Below are 16,210 nucleotides of genomic sequence, written 5' to 3' on the forward strand. Positions count from 1 at the left end.
GACTTGGGGAAACTTCGGGTCACAAATGCTGCCAGTATGACTGTCACTTCCTTGGTGCCTCAGGACACTGAGGACAGAGGGAAATGGGTCACAATTTCTGTCAGAAAGAATAAGTTCTAGTGGGCTAGGGTCACGGGAGCTGAGCATGTCGGGCTGTCAGGACTATAAGTGCAAAGGCCTGTCTGGGGGAGCCAGTCTGGTGGAGAGCCAGGATGCTGAACTGAGTGTGTGTGGAGCTCCTCATGGCTCCCACCAGATGTTGTCAGGCACCTGCTTCCTCCCACCTGCCCTGGGGATACAGAAGGGCCAAAACTGTTCTTGCTGCCCTGTGGTCAGTTTGTCCCTCACCTGCCACAGCCCATCTAAGTAACATGATCACTGGACATACTCTGCTCTGCCATGTCTGGGTGCTAGGGAACCAGCAGTGAACAATACTCTTCTTTTTGGAACTTTAGAGTAGGGAGATCAAGGCAGCTTTTCTACTCTTTGCTGAGCTTCAAGGCTGAAAGAGGTATCTGCTTCACCTTTCTGCCCCATTTTATAGATGGGATGCTTGGACCAGGGACTAGTGCCAGGTTACACAGCAAGACTGTGGTTGACTCAAGCTAGGACACAGGATGCCCAGTTCAGTCCATAGGAAGCCCAGAGGAGCCCCCAACTGGGTGTCACACCTGATACTTCCTGCCCACCCTGATGAGGTTCTGCTTAGAAATGGGCATGGCAGCCTTGGTCCTTAGTGCTTAGCATGACTGTCTTATCTCCTGTCCCTTATTGAGCCCAGAGGCAAGGCCTTCCTCCCAGCCTCTGGGGGCATCTGCTGATTCTGTTCTGCCTCGTCATCCAGCCAGCCAGGGAGGAGGGGTAGGAAAAGCCCAGCCAGGCCTCCCTCCCTCGGGCTCTAGCCAGTTCAAGCCTCAGGCCTGCTGGGGGCACTGCCTTGCCTGGCCACCTTCAGATGAGCTTTGTGAGGCTACGGGCAAGGCACAGGGTGGTATGGCTAGACTAGGGACTGGTGACTCTGCTAGAGAACCAAACACTTCTCACCTACTTGATTTTAGACAAATCTGTTCTCTCTGATCTTCAGTATCCCTTTTGATGGAATGGTTGGGATGGAGCATGAAGACAAAAGTAAATCCTGATTGGCACTGAGTCCTGAACCAGATCCATGGCTGCATCAGAATCATTTCATGAGCAGGCTAACAGCTTAGGGCGAGGGCTATTGCCACCTTCCTAAGTTATCTAGGCCCTAATTGGTTTGAGAACCCTTGGTATACGTATACAAGTTGGTACCTAATAGATAACAGGCATGTTGGAAATAGGAAAGGAGCTTGGATTGTGAGGAGCTGGGTATGAATCCTGCCACTGTCACTTGCAGGCTGTCTGATCAAATTGATTCTTCACTTCAGGGCTTCAGTTTTATCATGAAATTGGTCCTAATCTGGCAGAGGAAAGAGAGGGACTACACTAGGGATGTGAGCCCCTTGCTCAGTCCTCCTTCCCTTCCAGACACCCAGAGGCAGAGGAGGAGGCCAGCATAGGTTGGAGAGGAGCCCCACTGACTGCAGCCCAGGACAGGATATTTGCATGTGACTCTTTGCTGCTGCCTTGATGTGGCTGGGAGGAGGGGGAGGAGGAAGTAACTGCTGAGGATTTAGGCGGATGGAGGGTTGGGTGAGGGACCTCGGTGGGGGAGGAGTTCCCCTTCTGAGGAAGCCTTGCCCTGGGTTGGGCGTGGGGGTCTGTTGCTCATTGACAGTGAGGCAATGGCTATGGGGTATGCAGGGTGCAAGGGTGCAGGCTGCAGGCTGCCAAAGTCTACTAGTATGTTTCTCAATGGGGCCCTGCAACACTTCCTTCTCCAGGCAGCTTAGGTCAGGAAGCCATCAAGGGAACCAGCCCTGCCCACTCCCTAGAAGGTAGCTCCTCCTCCTGTACCACCTGCCTCCACCCCAGCTAGAGGAAAACAGGGCTGGAAAACCAGAGGGGAACTGAGGCCCAGCAAGGGAAGGTGGTTGCCTGAGGTTGCCACTAAGTTGTTGGAGCTGGGCCTGCCTCTTGCCACAACCTTATTGGGTGTTGGACATAAGTGATGGCCAAAAATGTGAATTGGAGATTCAAACCTGGTCTGTGAGACTCTAAGACTTAGGCCCCTTCCACCATTTCCAACCTGATGGCCCAAGACCATGTCTAGCTAGCTCTCTGATGCATTTCTTTATTTGGCTACAGTGAGGTTTTTTATTTTTATTTTATTTATTTTTTTTGAGACAGAGTCTCACTATGTCTCCCTGGGTAGAGTGCTCACAGTACACAGCAACCTCAAACTCTTGGGCTCAAGCGATTCTCTTGCCTCAGCCTCCCAAGTAGCTGGGACTACAGGCACCCGCCACAATGCTTGGCTATTTTTTGGTTGTAATTGTCATTGTTATTTGGCAGGGCCAGGCTGGATTCGAACCCACCAGCTCTGGTGTATGTGGCTAGCACCCTAGCCATTGAGCTACAGGCACCCAGCTAGTTTTTTATTTTTCATTTAAAAATAAAATAGGAAACATTGTATTTCATGTAACAGTCCAGATTTCCAGCTGCTTTTGAAAAATCAGAACTGCCCACACTGAGCCTGAAACCTACTTAGCGACAATCAAGCAACAATCACCACACTCCCCACCACTCCCTATTGTCTCACATCTGGCCCACATTTACCATACCCGTTGGGCTCTGTAGGCATTTGGACTACTGCTATGATTGCAGCAGCTACAGATAGGGACTCAACTAGGTAAAACAAGGCAGGTGTTGGGACCAGAGAAACCCCTGTGTACAAGGGATGGGCTCCTGAGTGCCAGTCCACCTGCCCACACCTCCCTTGATGCTCTGATAGCTCTAATGTGAGGCCAAAGGCCTGGGAGCCCCCAGTGCCAGGGTGCCCTCTGCCCTGATGTGTCTCACGTGTCCTAGAATCTCTCCCTTCTGGGCCTTGACTTACGTAGTTCCCACTATTATGATGTCCTTCTCTACTTTCTTTACCTGGGCAACTCCTACCTGATGGGAAGTAGCTGAGGTTGGACCCCTTGATCGAGCCACTTGGAACACAATCCTCCCCTCAGTGGCCTCACTGACCATCTTGGCTCTCCTATCCTGAGAGCCCCTAGTAGGAGGTCCCAGGCAGATGTGTGCCCTGGAATGCAGCAAGGGCATGCCAGAGAGTGGAGAGGGAAGGCCTGAGGTACTTCCTGGGGTGAGCTAGAACTTGAAGACCTCTGGACCACAATGAGGTTGGGTGTGGGGGAAGAACAGGACTTAAACCAGTGCCTGATTGCTCCCACAGGTGGTGGTGGGAATCGCAAAGGCAAAAGCAAAAAATGGCGGCAGATGTTACAGTTCCCCCACATCAGCCAGTGCGAAGAGCTACGTCTCAGCCTCGGTGAGACCTGGGCAGAGATTGGGGGTGCTGGGGGCGTCTTCCCTGAGACCATGCCCTCGGGCAAAGGGGCAGGATTAGGGGTCCAGTGAGTAGGAAGATGGAGGCTGCTCCACCCCACCCAGTTTCAGTTCCTGGGCTTGGAATGGGTGGAGGGCAAAGAGCATGCAGGCACTGCTGGGGGCGGCTGAAGTGGGTGTGGAGAGTAGGGCAGGTGTAACTGGGGGGTGGCCTGAGAGAAGCTGAGAAAGGAAAAATCAGTCCTTGCAAAGAGAGCCAGCCCAGGTGACTAGGGCCCATAGGACAGAGGGAGCAGTGGGTGCTGAGCCAAGCCACAGATTGATCACCTTGGGAGCCCACCCCTGGTGTGCCCAGAAGACCCCGGTCTAGGCAGTGTGATGGGGTTACTTCTAAGAGGGGACAGAAGGGCCCAGACTATCTTAGCCAAGGCCCCAGGTCTGAGTAGCACCCAGGGTGGTTCAGGGTCTCTCAGATGGCTTGTGAGCAAAGTACCATGACTACTTCCACCTCCTGGGGAGGAGGCCCAGCTGAGAGCACGCCGGAAGCCACAGCTTCCTCTCATACTTTCGCCAGGCAAGCAGTAGGTGTGGGCCTGGCCCCAGCCGGGTCAGGCCGGAACCTCACAGATCACACCCAACCCCAGCACTGTGACATATGCAAGTCGTGTAATTCGGGAGCCAACGAATGGGGAGCATATGGAAGTTTGGGCTCTGTAGACAGACTTCTGGCTGTGTAACACTGAACTAGTCGGTTAACCTCTCTGGGCCTCACAGCCCTAAGCTCTGTTGGGAATAATGGTAGAGCCTACCTCACAGTTGTGCGGAGGGGTCACAGGAGATCATGGCCACCACACTGCAGGGCTGAAGCTGCTGCTGAGGCCTAGGGCCCAGTGGTGTGGGCAGGAGCACCCAGCCAATGGGCTTCAAGGTTGTGACCCCAGCAGCTCCAATCTCTGTCTGTAGAGCGTGACTACCACAGCCTGTGTGAGCGGCAGCCCATCGGCCGCCTGCTGTTCCGTGAGTTCTGTGCAACAAGGCCCGAGCTGACCCGCTGCATTGCCTTCCTGGATGGGGTGGTGAGTGCAGAGCAGCCCAATACTGAGGGTGGGCAGAGGTTTTGACCCCCACGTGCCCCATCTTTCCAGACCCCAAGCCTCTCTGCCTCCCACCCTGCAGGCTGAGTATGAAGTGACCCCTGATGAGAAGCGGAAGGCATGTGGGCGGCGGTTAATGCAGAATTTTCTGAGCCAAACGGTGAGTGAGCAGTGATTGAGAGATGACAGGCATAGGTAGTGACAAGGAGAAGAGTGACCACAGCTTGGGCAGAGTACTCTGGCGCTGCTCCAGGCAGCATTGCTGACACACAACCTTAGGGGTAGGCCAAGCTTGGGGGTGGGTGGCACCCAGGGGCTCTGCTTCACTCTGCCTCAGAAAGGGTATTCAGCAGACTAGCAGGTTGGCATACCACTGGCCTGAGATATCAGACATCTCTGACCTGGGAGTGGGCAGCCATCCAAGGGAACTCCCTGCACTGACCAGTCTGTGCCTGTCCCCAGGGTCCCGACCTCATCCCTGAGGTCCCTCGGCAGCTAGTGACTAACTGTGCTCAGCAGCTGGAGCAGGGGCCCTGCAAAGACCTCTTCCAGGAACTTACCCGGTAAGCCCCTCATAGCTGGGGAACTGTACCCACAGGAGGGGGCTTCTACGGGCTGGGAAGGCTCTGAACATTGGCTGGTGAGGGAGCTCAGCTTCTCACCCTGGCTTTGGCTCTGCTGAGTGACCTTGACAGGATGCCTCCCATCTCAATAGCCTCCTCAGCTTTGGCATGGGATATGTGTCTCCCTGCTTGGTAGGTTAGCAGGAGGATTGGCTGACGATACTGTCTTGTGGGCTGAGCACACACATAATGGGAGGCCTGGCCCAGCAAGCAAGAGCCTGGGGTGTCAGGGCTGACTGGCAAGCTATGCCTTCCTTCCCTCACAGGCTGACCCACGAGTACCTGAGCGTGGCCCCTTTTGCCGACTACCTCGACAGCATCTACTTCAACCGTTTCCTGCAATGGAAGTGGCTAGAAAGGTGAGCTCTTTAAAGGCTGGGCCCTGATAACTAGGTCACTGGAGTTCTTCGTGGGCCTTGGACTTTTCTCGACCAGCATTTGCTCCCCTACCCTGTACCCACAGGCAGCCAGTGACCAAAAACACCTTCAGGCAGTACCGAGTCCTGGGCAAAGGTGGCTTTGGGGAGGTGAGTGGGAAGGCTGAGTGCACAGGGTAGGGTGGGCCCTGGACCAGCCCCTACACTCCCAGCAAGATATCACTGGCCCCCATTTGTCCCTCTCTACCCTGGCCACAGGTGTGTGCCTGCCAGGTACGGGCAACAGGCAAGATGTACGCCTGCAAGAAGCTGGAGAAGAAGCGGATCAAGAAGCGGAAAGGGGAGGCCATGGCGCTCAACGAAAAGCAGATCCTGGAGAAAGTGAACAGTAGGTTTGTAGTAAGTACAGAAAGGAGACCTCTCCCTTCCCCTCAGCCACGCGGGCTCCTGCTGCCCGCCTGGGTGCTGCTGTGAAGGGCGGTTGGGGTGTTGGCACCAGGCCTGGGAAGCAGGCTGGACCCCAAGGAGTGGCATTGAGAAGAATCTTTTGGGTGGCTGATGTTAGCCCACCACCAGGCAGCCCAATAGCTCCTGCCTGAGGACTCTGGTCCCCTTGGCCACAGGTGAGCTTGGCCTATGCCTATGAGACCAAGGATGCCCTGTGCTTAGTGCTGACCCTGATGAATGGAGGTGACCTCAAGTTCCACATCTACCACATGGGCCAGGCTGGCTTCCCTGAAGCACGTGCTGTCTTCTACGCTGCTGAAATCTGCTGTGGTCTGGAGGACCTGCACCGGGAGCGCATTGTGTACAGGTGGGGGCCTCAGCCCTTCCCTGCCGGGACGGCAGCCAGCCACAGGTGGAGTGGCCGAGGCTGCTGATCAGGCCAGACAGTGAAATATTCCTGGGGCTGTAGCCAGTCATCATGCCAGTGCTGGCAGGGCTGGTGGTGGAGGAATGGGGGACCATCAATACCCACACACTAGGCAGCACAGACTTAGGCTTTGGGATATGGCCTAGGGACTCTCAGCTTGGTCACTGTCTCTGTGTGACTTTGGGCCAGTCAGCTCCCTGCCCCGAGTACTGCTTTTTTTTCTGGATAACAGACCATAATTTCTACCTCCCAGGTTGTTGTAAGGGCCCAGTGAGATAAGGTGGTTAAAATTAAAAGTTCCTGGCACAGAGCCCAGTGCACAGCACTTGGTAGTGGAGAACTCTGGTTATGATTATTGGCAGTGACTTCATTTGAGCCTTACAGCAGCCCCGTGAGAGGATGGATTAGTAGTCCCGGTTGACAGAAAGGAAAGGTAGAGTCAGCCACCAAAGGGCAGAGAGCTCTACACCAGGAGTGAACAAGGCCCTTTCTGGAGAGTTCTAGGAGTCCTAGCTATGAAGGTCCTTCATCCGCTCCCTTGAGTCTAGGCTATCTGTCACCCTGGCAGAAAAAGGGTCATGCATCTCACTCTACACCCAGTCTCACGAGGTGGGTGAGCCGGGGGCTGGCCATGTCTGGCTCCCTGGCAAGCTGAGCTGCATCTGCCCCTGCCCTTCTCTCCTCACAGGGACCTGAAGCCAGAGAACATTCTGCTGGATGACCATGGTGGGTGGGAAGACCCAGGGGAGGGTGGGGTGGGATGTGGAGGTCTGGCCTGCTCACGGGCCCTCCTGTTTCTCCACCTGATTTCAGGCCACATCCGCATCTCTGACCTGGGACTGGCTGTGCATGTGCCCGAGGGCCAGACCATCAAAGGCCGAGTGGGCACTGTGGGCTACATGGGTAAGTCTTCCCCTGCACTGGTCCCCTGGCCTCCCAGATCCCCTCCCTGTCATGGGCCCAATCCTCCCTCCTCCTGTCTGGAAGTCTCCTATACCTCCCTTCCTCCTCCTGTCTGGAAGTCTCCTATGCCTCCCTTCCTCCTCCTGTCTGGAAGTCTCCTGTGCCTCCCTTCCTCAGTAGGCAAGGGCCCATACTGATGTTCCCTTTTAGAGATTAGGAGACCAAGACTCAACCGGGGTCCCACAGAACTGTGGATCCACATCTTTGATTCACTAAATACTTACTAAACCCCTAGTTCACTTGAGTCTTTCTCCATTCACTGGGGGTGGCCACCAGTGATGGAGGAGGGGGACTCAAACTTGTTTTCATGGCCCAGGGCTAGCCCTCCCCAAATTTCCCATGCTTGGAGTAGGTTTGCCCCTATGTAGAGGAGGCCAGTAGCCCCATAGTCCCCTCAGGGACTGGCTCTGCAGGCACCACCTCTTGCCTTTTTTGTGGCCTTGAGCCAAACAGACACTACTTCTCCCAGCCTCACTTTGCTCAACTGTAGAGCTATCATCATACCTGCCTCCCAGGGTTGCCTGGAAGATGAAAAGAGATAGTAGAGGGAAAGCTCCCCACGTGGCTGCCCTGGCAGGTAGGAGGGATTCAGAAAATAGGAGTTTCCTCCTTCTCTCTTCTCTCTGATGTTAAATCCAGAAGTTGCAAACTGGTAGCCACGTGGGCCCAGCTTGGCCTACATTTGTATTTAAATCAAATTGTTTTTAGAACAATTTGAATTGGTTGCCAACATTTAATAAGCCAGACAGTGTATCATAAAAAAATTACGGATTTCTGGCTTCTCTTGAAAAATCTGCTGGCCTGGGCATCCTGGGTGTGGCCTTCTGCAGGGTCACATCCCATCCCTCTGATGGGGCATATGCTGTCCTTCTTGCTGGGGTACCCGCCAAGCTGCCACCACTACCTGCCTGGACAGTGGGGGTTTGAGTGGATCCCCGTCTGAGCAACACTCTTGGGTGTTCCTGGGGCCTGAGGGTCTGCTCCCGCCTCCCGCCTAGCCCTAATCTCATGCCACCCGCCCAGCTCCGGAGGTGGTGAAGAATGAGCGGTACACATTCAGCCCTGACTGGTGGGCGCTAGGCTGCCTCTTGTATGAGATGATCGCTGGTCAGTCGCCCTTCCAGCAGAGAAAAAAGAAGATCAAGAGGGAGGAGGTGGAGCGGCTAGTGAAGGAGGTGCCCGAAGAGTATTCAGAGCGCTTTTCCCTGCAGGCCCGCTCACTCTGTTCCCAGGTATGGCAACCGGCAGAAGGCTGATCAGCCAGGGCTGAAAGTGGGTGGCCTCTCCCACCCACCTACCCACCTCTGCCCTGTCATAGCTCCTCTGTAAGGACCCTGCCGAGCGCCTGGGTTGTCGTGGGGGCAGCGCCCGGGAGGTGAAGGAGCATCCTCTCTTCAAGAAGCTGAACTTCAAACGGCTGGGAGCCGGTATGCTAGAGCCACCCTTCAAGCCTGATGTGAGTGCACTCACCCCTGCTGAGGGTAGGGCCAAGCTGTGGCTGGGACACTTTCAGTGCAAGTGTCAGAAAACCCCACCTAGTGGCTTAACCAACCAAACAAAAAAAAGATAATTCACAAAATTGAAAAGCCCCAGGACAGGTCCAGCTTTTAGCTCCACCAGTATTATAGGAATTCTCTCTTTGTCTCTCTCCCTCTTCCTCCATTCTCCTCTTTTCTCCCCTCACTCCTCCCTCCCCATTGTACTGTCTGGTGTATAGTCTTCGCTTTTGGGCAGCTGTCTCCAGGGTGTACTGGTGGCTATCAGCAACATAGGCCCACATTCTCCAGCTCAGCCACACCAGTTGACAAAGTACCTTTTGCCCAATAATTTCAAAAGAAATCCTAAAAGGGTGTAAAAAAGGGCTGATGGTCATTGCCCTTGATAGCACAGAGGTCCTTCACTGGCCATGCCTGTGTCCTGTCCCTATTTAGACTGCTGCTGATAGGAGAGGTTAGTTCCCCAGAGAAAAGCCAGGCTACTGTTGCCAGCAGGGGGAGGGCTGTTGAGCTGATTGTCCCTCTGTGTGCAGGACACTTGCTCTTAGAGCGTCTCACACATCTATTGAGCATCTCAATGGGTCAGGTACCTAGCAGGCAAGAATGTCCTCTAGTCATTAGATTCCAAGTGGCAGAAACCCAACTCAAACTCACTTGAGCCCAACATGGAGTTTATTGGTTCATTTGGCTAGAAAGTCCCAGAGTAGGGCCAACATCAAGGTTTCATGCTGTGTTGCCAGGCTCTTGTCTCTGTTTCAACCTGTTGACTATTTCCCTCCCACTGAATTTAGATTTCCCTGTGTGTAAAGTCTCAGAGAAATTTCTGATTGGCCGAGATTTAGCTCATGTGCAGATCCCCTCCCATTTCTATAAGGACTGGGTCCTCTGATTGACAGTTCACTAGGAAAACCAAGGAGGCCTGAAGGGGATATGCAGGCCAGGTTGATGGCTGTCAACCACACAGAATTTATTCATTCTACAAATAGTTAAGTGCCTGTATGTGCCAGACTTTGGGGAGAATGAGCTCTGCAGGACTCAGTCCTGCCCTTGTGTTGTAGGGGGGAGACACACCCAAATGAAGCAATAAGCAAAAAAGAATTTCAGGTAACTGTAAGTGTGACAAAGAAAACTACAGCAGGCTAAGACGAAGGCAGAGAATGATGGGGGGTGGTATTTTTGATGAGGGGTAGTTATTTTTAAACAGGGTGGTCTTGAGGAGCTGATGGTTAGGCAGAAACTTAAATACACAAAGGCGAGAGCCATGCCAAGATTTGGGGTGTGAGCATTCCAGGCAGAAGGGACAGCCAGGCATTGCAGTTCTGAGGCAGGCTTGGCCCTGTGAGGTGAACAGCAGCCAGGAGGCCTGTGTGGCTAGAGTGAACGTGTGCAGGTACAGAGGTATGGGCACATTCTAAGTGAGATGGGGCTCTACCAGAGCCTGCACCTCTGAATGACTGGCTCACGTGGGCCTCACTGGGACCGCAAAAGGTGGTTTTCATAGGGACTCGAACCCAGTGAGTCTGACTTTCATCAGCTTCTGTCAGGCTGGCACTGCTGCTCAATTTTATCCCTACTTCCTGTGCACATCGTCTCATTTAATCTTGAAATTCTCCCACTGCCTCTGGATCTGCTGTTCAGAGTTAGAGATAAAATCAGTGCTCCAGAGTTTAACTTTTTAGAAGCAGTAGATGAAAAGCAAGTTGATGATATATTTTTTAACATCTTTATTGAGATTTAATTCACATACCATACAATTCATCCATTGAAAATGTGCATTTCGGGCGGCGCCTGTGGCTCAAGGAGTAGGGCGCCAGTCCCATATGCCGGAGGTGGCAGGTTCAAACCCAGCCCCGGCCAAAAACCACACACACACACAAAAAAAGAACTTAAGTTTGGGCCTGACTTGGTAGCTCACACCTGTAATCCAAGCACTCTGGGAGGCTGAGGTGGGTAGATTGCTTGAGCTCATGAGTTCGAGACCAGCCTGAACAACAACAACAAAGAAAAAGCGAGACCCCCGTCTCTACTAAAAATAGAAAAAAAAAAAAAACTGAGGCAAGAGGATCCCTTGAGCCCAAGTTGGAGGTTGCTGTGAGCTATGACGCCACAGCACTCTACTCAGGGCAACAGCCTGAGACTCTGTCTCAAAAAAAAAAAAAGAAAATGTGCATTTCATTGCCTCTTTTAGTAGCTGAGAGCTGTGTACCATCACCACAATAAATCTTAGAATATTTTGCAGTTTTGGCCGGGGCCAGGTTTGAACCCACTACCTCTGGTATATGGGGCTGATGCCGTACTCCTTTGAGCCACAGGCCATGCCCTTTTTTTTTTTTTTTTTTAAGACAGTCTCACTATGTCGCCCTCGGTAGAGTGCCATGGCATTACAGCTCACAGCGACCTCAAATTCCTGGGCCCAACCGATTCTCTTGCCTTAGCCTCCCTACCTGAGACTAACAGGCGCCTGCCACAACACCCGGCTATTTTTTTTGTTGCAGTTGTTGTTTAGCTGGCCTGGGCCGGGTTTGAACCCGTCACCCTCAGTGTATGTGGCTGGTGCTGTAACCACTCTGCTGTGAGCACCAAGCCTAGAATATTTTCATCACCAGTGCCCTCCCCCAAAAGACTTGTACCCATGTCCTTATTAGTCATTCCCCATTCTTCCCTTCCCTTGGCTCCTGACAGTCACTAACCTACTATCTTGTTTCTATATATTTGCCATTTCTGGATATTCCACATATATGGAATCATATGTGGTCCTCTGTGTCTGACTTATTGCACTTAGCATGATGTTTTTAGGGTTAATTCATGTTGTAGCAGAGATCAGTACTTCTTTTTTTAAAGCTGAATATTCCATTGAATGGATGATATCACATTTTGCTAATTTATTCATAAGTTGATAGACATTAGGGTTGTTTTTGGCTATTATAAATAATGAACATTTATGTACAAGTTTTTGTATGGACAGGTGTCATTTCTTTCAGTATGTACCTAGGAGTAGAATTACCAGGTCATACAGTAACTATGTTAACCTTTTGGGGAACTACCAGACTGTTTTCCAAAGAGGCTGCACCATTTAACATAATGATGATGTTTAAAAAAAATTTTTTTAGGGCGGCTCCTGTGGCTCAGTGGGTGGGGCGCCGGTCCCATGTGCCGGAGGTGGCGGGTTCAAACCCAGCCCCGGCCAAAAAAAAAAAAAAAAAAAATTTTTTTAGGGCGGCGCCTGTGGCTCAAGGAGTAGGGCGCCGGTCCCATATGCCGGAGGTGGCGGGTTCAAACCCAGCCCCGGCCAAAAAACCAAAAAAAAAAAAATTTTTTTAGGGACAGGGTCTTGCTCTATCACTCGGCTACAGTGCAGTGGCGTCATTACAGCTAACTGCAATGTCCAACTCCTGGGCTCAGGCGATCCTCCAACCTCGGCCTCCCAAAATTCTGGGATAACAGGCACAAGCCACAGTGCCTGGCCCATGACGATGACACTTTGACATCCTTAGTAGAGGGATTTGGGAAACAATGTCAAGAGGAGAAAGAAAGTGGCCTCCTGGAGCTGAGGTGGGCTCTCACAGGGGCCTAGGGGGTGGAATGGTAGGAGTCTACCAATTATCTGATTGGGAGAGGAGTCAGAGCAAGACCGGACATCTCGGGGTAGGGACCCAATCAGCTCTAGGCCCTGTATGGCTGTGCCCTGCTGAGGGCCACCTGAGACTCGGCCTACTCTCTGTGCTCCAGTTGTACACCCAGAAGCTGTGCATGTGAGGGGGGACATCCCAGCACCGGCCTTTACACAGCCTCATTCAGTCACTAAGCAGTGAGGGATAATAACAGTCCCGGTTTACAGAGGGGGAGACTGGACTTCAGAGAGAAGCGGCTGCTGTGCTTGGGAAGAGCGCCTATCTCCTAGTTTTTGACTCTAAACCAGAGAGTCACTGGGTATCAAGGCAGCACCAGGCCAAGGCCAGAATAAGACAGGTTTGTTCTGTGTGTGTGTGTGTTTCCCATCTGATCACTGCCTCTGTGCTGCCCTCCCTGCAGCCCCAAGCTATTTATTGCAAGGATGTTCTGGACATTGAACAGTTCTCCACAGTCAAAGGTGTGGAGCTGGAGCCTGCCGACCAGGACTTCTACCAGAAGTTTGCTACAGGCAGTGTGCCCATCCCTTGGCAGAATGAGGTAGGGGCCTACCCTACTGGTGGAGTGGGCTCCAGGGCATAGCCCCTTGGGACAGCCTTCACAGCCGCCTGTTCCCCGACAGATGGTAGAGACGGAGTGCTTCCAAGAGCTGAATGTCTTTGGGCTGGATGGTTCAGTTCCCCCAGACCTGGACTGGAAGGGCCAGCCGCCTGCACCACCCAAGAAGGGGCTGCTGCAAAGACTCTTCAGCCGCCAGGTGAGCCCCTGTCGTAGGCTGCCTGGGCCTCCAGCTGGTTCTGGGAGACAGCGGGTGGGAGGCAGAGCCGGTGCCCGCATGTGTATCCTCCAGCCCTGCCCGCGGTGCCCAGGGTCTCTGGCCTCATTCCCACCTGTCCCCCACCCCTGGCTGGGCTCATGGCCTCTTTTCTCTTTCCAGAGGTGAGCAGTGTGGGCTCCCCGTGGGTTGGCCTCGGGGAGCCACGGGCAGCCCTTCCATGGCAGAGGCAAGATGTGGGAGAAAGAAGTCTGGTGCCCGTCCCCCCCACTCCCACCCACTGCTTCGGTTTCCTGCACCCTGGCCCCTTTGAGCTACCAGCCTTGCTTAGTCTTACGCCATGCTCTGCCTCCACTGGCTTCAGAGAGAGGGCTGGATGAAGGCCTGGCCCTGGCAGACACTGGGATCCACCCAGACCCCCTCAGTCTATTGCCAGCAACTTCTGCCTTGACACCCACCCATGTGTGGCCTGAGCTGCTGCTCCAGGCCCCTCATGGGCAGCCCTTCCCCAGAGCATGACCTTGGGAGCTTCTGGCCTGCCCCAGCAGGGGTGGCCCTACGTGTGGTCCCTGGTGGCTAATGGCACCCGCTCTGCCTCTCTCCCTCCGTGTCTTCCCCTTCCCTACAGGATTGCTGTGGGAACTGCAGTGACAGTGAGGAAGAGCTCCCCACTCGACTCGAGCTCCCCACTCGCCTCTAGCCCCCAGTCTGAGGCGCCCACCAGCGGCTGGCGGTAGCAGCTACTCCGAGCGCTGTTTACAGTTTTGCACAGCGGTCTTCCCTGTTGTCCACTTGAGTTGTGGCCTGGGGAATAGCCGGAGCTGTCCCCAGTGTCCTCTGCCCCTCAGTCTCTGGCCTGGCTGAGTTTGGCAAGGCCTGGGCCTTCCTTGGGACAAAGGTGCGTCCCTTCAGCTCTCCTCCATGGAGCTCGGGACTTTCTGTATTTATGTATTTGTACGAATGTATATAGCAACCAAACGTTCTTAACTCCCACTCTAGACCTGGCAGCCCTGCCTCAGCTCCCTGGGACAGTGGGCCCTGGCTGAGAAAGTGGGAGCTGGCAGAGGAGCCACTGCCAAACTCAAGGCGCCTCAGGCCCAGCTTGGATGGGCCAAGACTGGGCCAGACCCCCAATGTGCTGGCCACCATTGGCCTTCAAGTGAGACTCATGCCTGCCCCTGCCGCCCTGGGCTCAGGCTGCTACTTTCTGGGGCCCATTTTAGTCCCTTCTCAGTGCTTGTCAGAGCTGGATATGGGGCCCATGTCCCCTAGGTCTGTGCCAAAGTGTGAGCAGAGATTGGCTGGCCCAAGGCCCATCAGACCCTGTGCCAGGTGTGTATGCATCTGCCTTCCAGCTCCCAGGCGCCTCATCCTTGATGCTGGGCCCTGTCCTGAAGACGCCTCTTTCAGAAATGCCCCTACCTAGGCCATGGGTGGAGGTGTCCCTGGCTAACCCTGAATCATTCCGGACTCCCTTCATAATAACAGACACATGTGCCCAGCAATAACCTGCCCCTCCCTGTTGTGTGTGTGGGGTAGTGTGTGTGTGTGTGTGTGTCTGTGTGTGTCTGTGTGTCTGTGAGTGTATGAAGAGGGTAGGGTAAGGCTGTGCCTGAGCCCCACGCCCTAGTCGTGGCCCTTCCCAGACTGTGATATACGTCCTGGTCCCGGTGTTAGGGTAGTGTGGGATTTCAGGGCCCTGGTTTTCCGTATTTAAAGCCAATTTTTCTTACTCATTTGTCCAGTATAAGCTGCCACGTGTCTATGTGTGAATACAGTCCAAGCACAAACCTGGCCAGCTGCCCCGCCTGCCTCTTTCTTGCTTCTGGTGCTCCAGGAGTTCTGCTTCCTTGGCCCAGCTGCAAGTGGGAAGGGATTGGAGGTGGGCCTGGTGGGAGGAAGGGTCCTGACCTTCCAAGGCCCAGGAGTCCCTAAGGGTGACTTTGAGGTAGCCTCTCCAGGCATCCAGGCCTTTAGGCTCATCCAGCAGGTTTCTTAATTTCTTAAATGGGATGAATGGAGCCTGAAGACAGAGGCCTTGGGTACCAAATGGGTCCCATCTGTCTCTGTGCTGGAGAGGCAGACCTAGCTGGTATCTTTCCCTTGAAGGCCAAGGTGGCCTGGCTGCCAGATGTTCAGCAGGACCAGCCTGGGGAGTGAGTTGGAAGCTGGGTCAGGACACCTGCCTCAGGTCTGTCTGTCTTAAATGCCAGCCATGCACCTGGCCAGGTTGGGGGACATGTGACAGACCCATCCTTCTTGTTTTGCCCTTGAAGCACTAAATGTGAGTGGGCAAAAACCTAGATGCTGGTGATACTGAGGAGATGGCTTTGGCAGGGGTGAGAAGGACCAGTCTCCTTGGGCATCAGGAACTGTTCTCAGGATAAGCAGTTTATAAGCCAGGAGCAATGGCTCATGCCTATAATCCTAGCACTCTGGGAGACTGAGGCTGGTGGATTGCTTGAGCTCAGAAGTTCAAGACCAGAGCAAGAGCAAGACCCCATCTCTAAAAAATAGCTGAGTGTTGTGGCGTGCGCTTCCCAGCTACTTGGGAAGCTGAGGCAAGAGGATCACTTGAGCCCAAGAGTTTGAGGTTGCTGTGAGCTGTGTGATGCCACAACACTCTACCAAGGGCAGCAAAGTGAGGCTCTGTCTCAAAAAAAAAAGATTAGCAGTTAGGCCAGGCCTTGAAGGAGGCATTTACCTGGGGGAAGGGGACTAGGGAGCATATTCCAGGGACCCTCCTATGCACACACTTGGAGGTGAGAGCTTGTTGACCACATGTCTGACCCAGATTTCCCAAACCCCTTGCTGCTCTGTAGCTTCCCAGGGTCCCCAGCCCCCTCACCCCAAGAATACCCTGTAACTGCCATAAGTACGTCTGTAGTACAGAAGCCACATGAGCTTTGGAGTTGACAGTTCTGGGTTCAACTCCCAGTCTGGCCA

General features: G+C 53.6%; 1 protein-coding gene across 3 annotated transcripts in view; it reads left to right on the forward strand.

Annotated features, from left to right (window-relative positions):
* The window catches only part of GRK6 (G protein-coupled receptor kinase 6), a 34,717-nt gene extending 19,659 nt beyond the window's left edge, over positions 1-15,058 (forward strand). The window contains exons 2-16 of one of the 3 annotated variants that reach the window (XM_053567496.1): positions 3,320-3,415; positions 4,396-4,508; positions 4,609-4,686; positions 4,989-5,089; positions 5,416-5,508; positions 5,613-5,676; positions 5,785-5,925; positions 6,150-6,340; positions 7,089-7,126; positions 7,214-7,303; positions 8,387-8,595; positions 8,682-8,819; positions 12,892-13,029; positions 13,112-13,246; positions 13,891-15,058. In XM_053567496.1, the coding sequence (XP_053423471.1) occupies positions 3,364-3,415; positions 4,396-4,508; positions 4,609-4,686; positions 4,989-5,089; positions 5,416-5,508; positions 5,613-5,676; positions 5,785-5,925; positions 6,150-6,340; positions 7,089-7,126; positions 7,214-7,303; positions 8,387-8,595; positions 8,682-8,819; positions 12,892-13,029; positions 13,112-13,246; positions 13,891-14,001 (1,692 nt within the window). In that variant the 5' untranslated portion in view covers positions 3,320-3,363 and the 3' untranslated portion in view covers positions 14,002-15,058. Of the gene's footprint in view, positions 1-3,319; positions 3,416-4,395; positions 4,509-4,608; positions 4,687-4,988; positions 5,090-5,415; positions 5,509-5,612; positions 5,677-5,784; positions 5,926-6,149; positions 6,341-7,088; positions 7,127-7,213; positions 7,304-8,386; positions 8,596-8,681; positions 8,820-12,891; positions 13,030-13,111; positions 13,247-13,426 lie in introns of all 3 variants that reach the window. The other 2 variants (XM_053567497.1, XM_053567495.1) reach the window with 2 other exon arrangements.
* Positions 15,059-16,210: the final 1,152 nt, after the last annotated feature.

The sequence above is a fragment of the Nycticebus coucang genome, chromosome 17 (genome assembly GCF_027406575.1).
Source record: "Nycticebus coucang isolate mNycCou1 chromosome 17, mNycCou1.pri, whole genome shotgun sequence".
Lineage (NCBI taxonomy): Eukaryota > Metazoa > Chordata > Mammalia > Primates > Lorisidae > Nycticebus > Nycticebus coucang.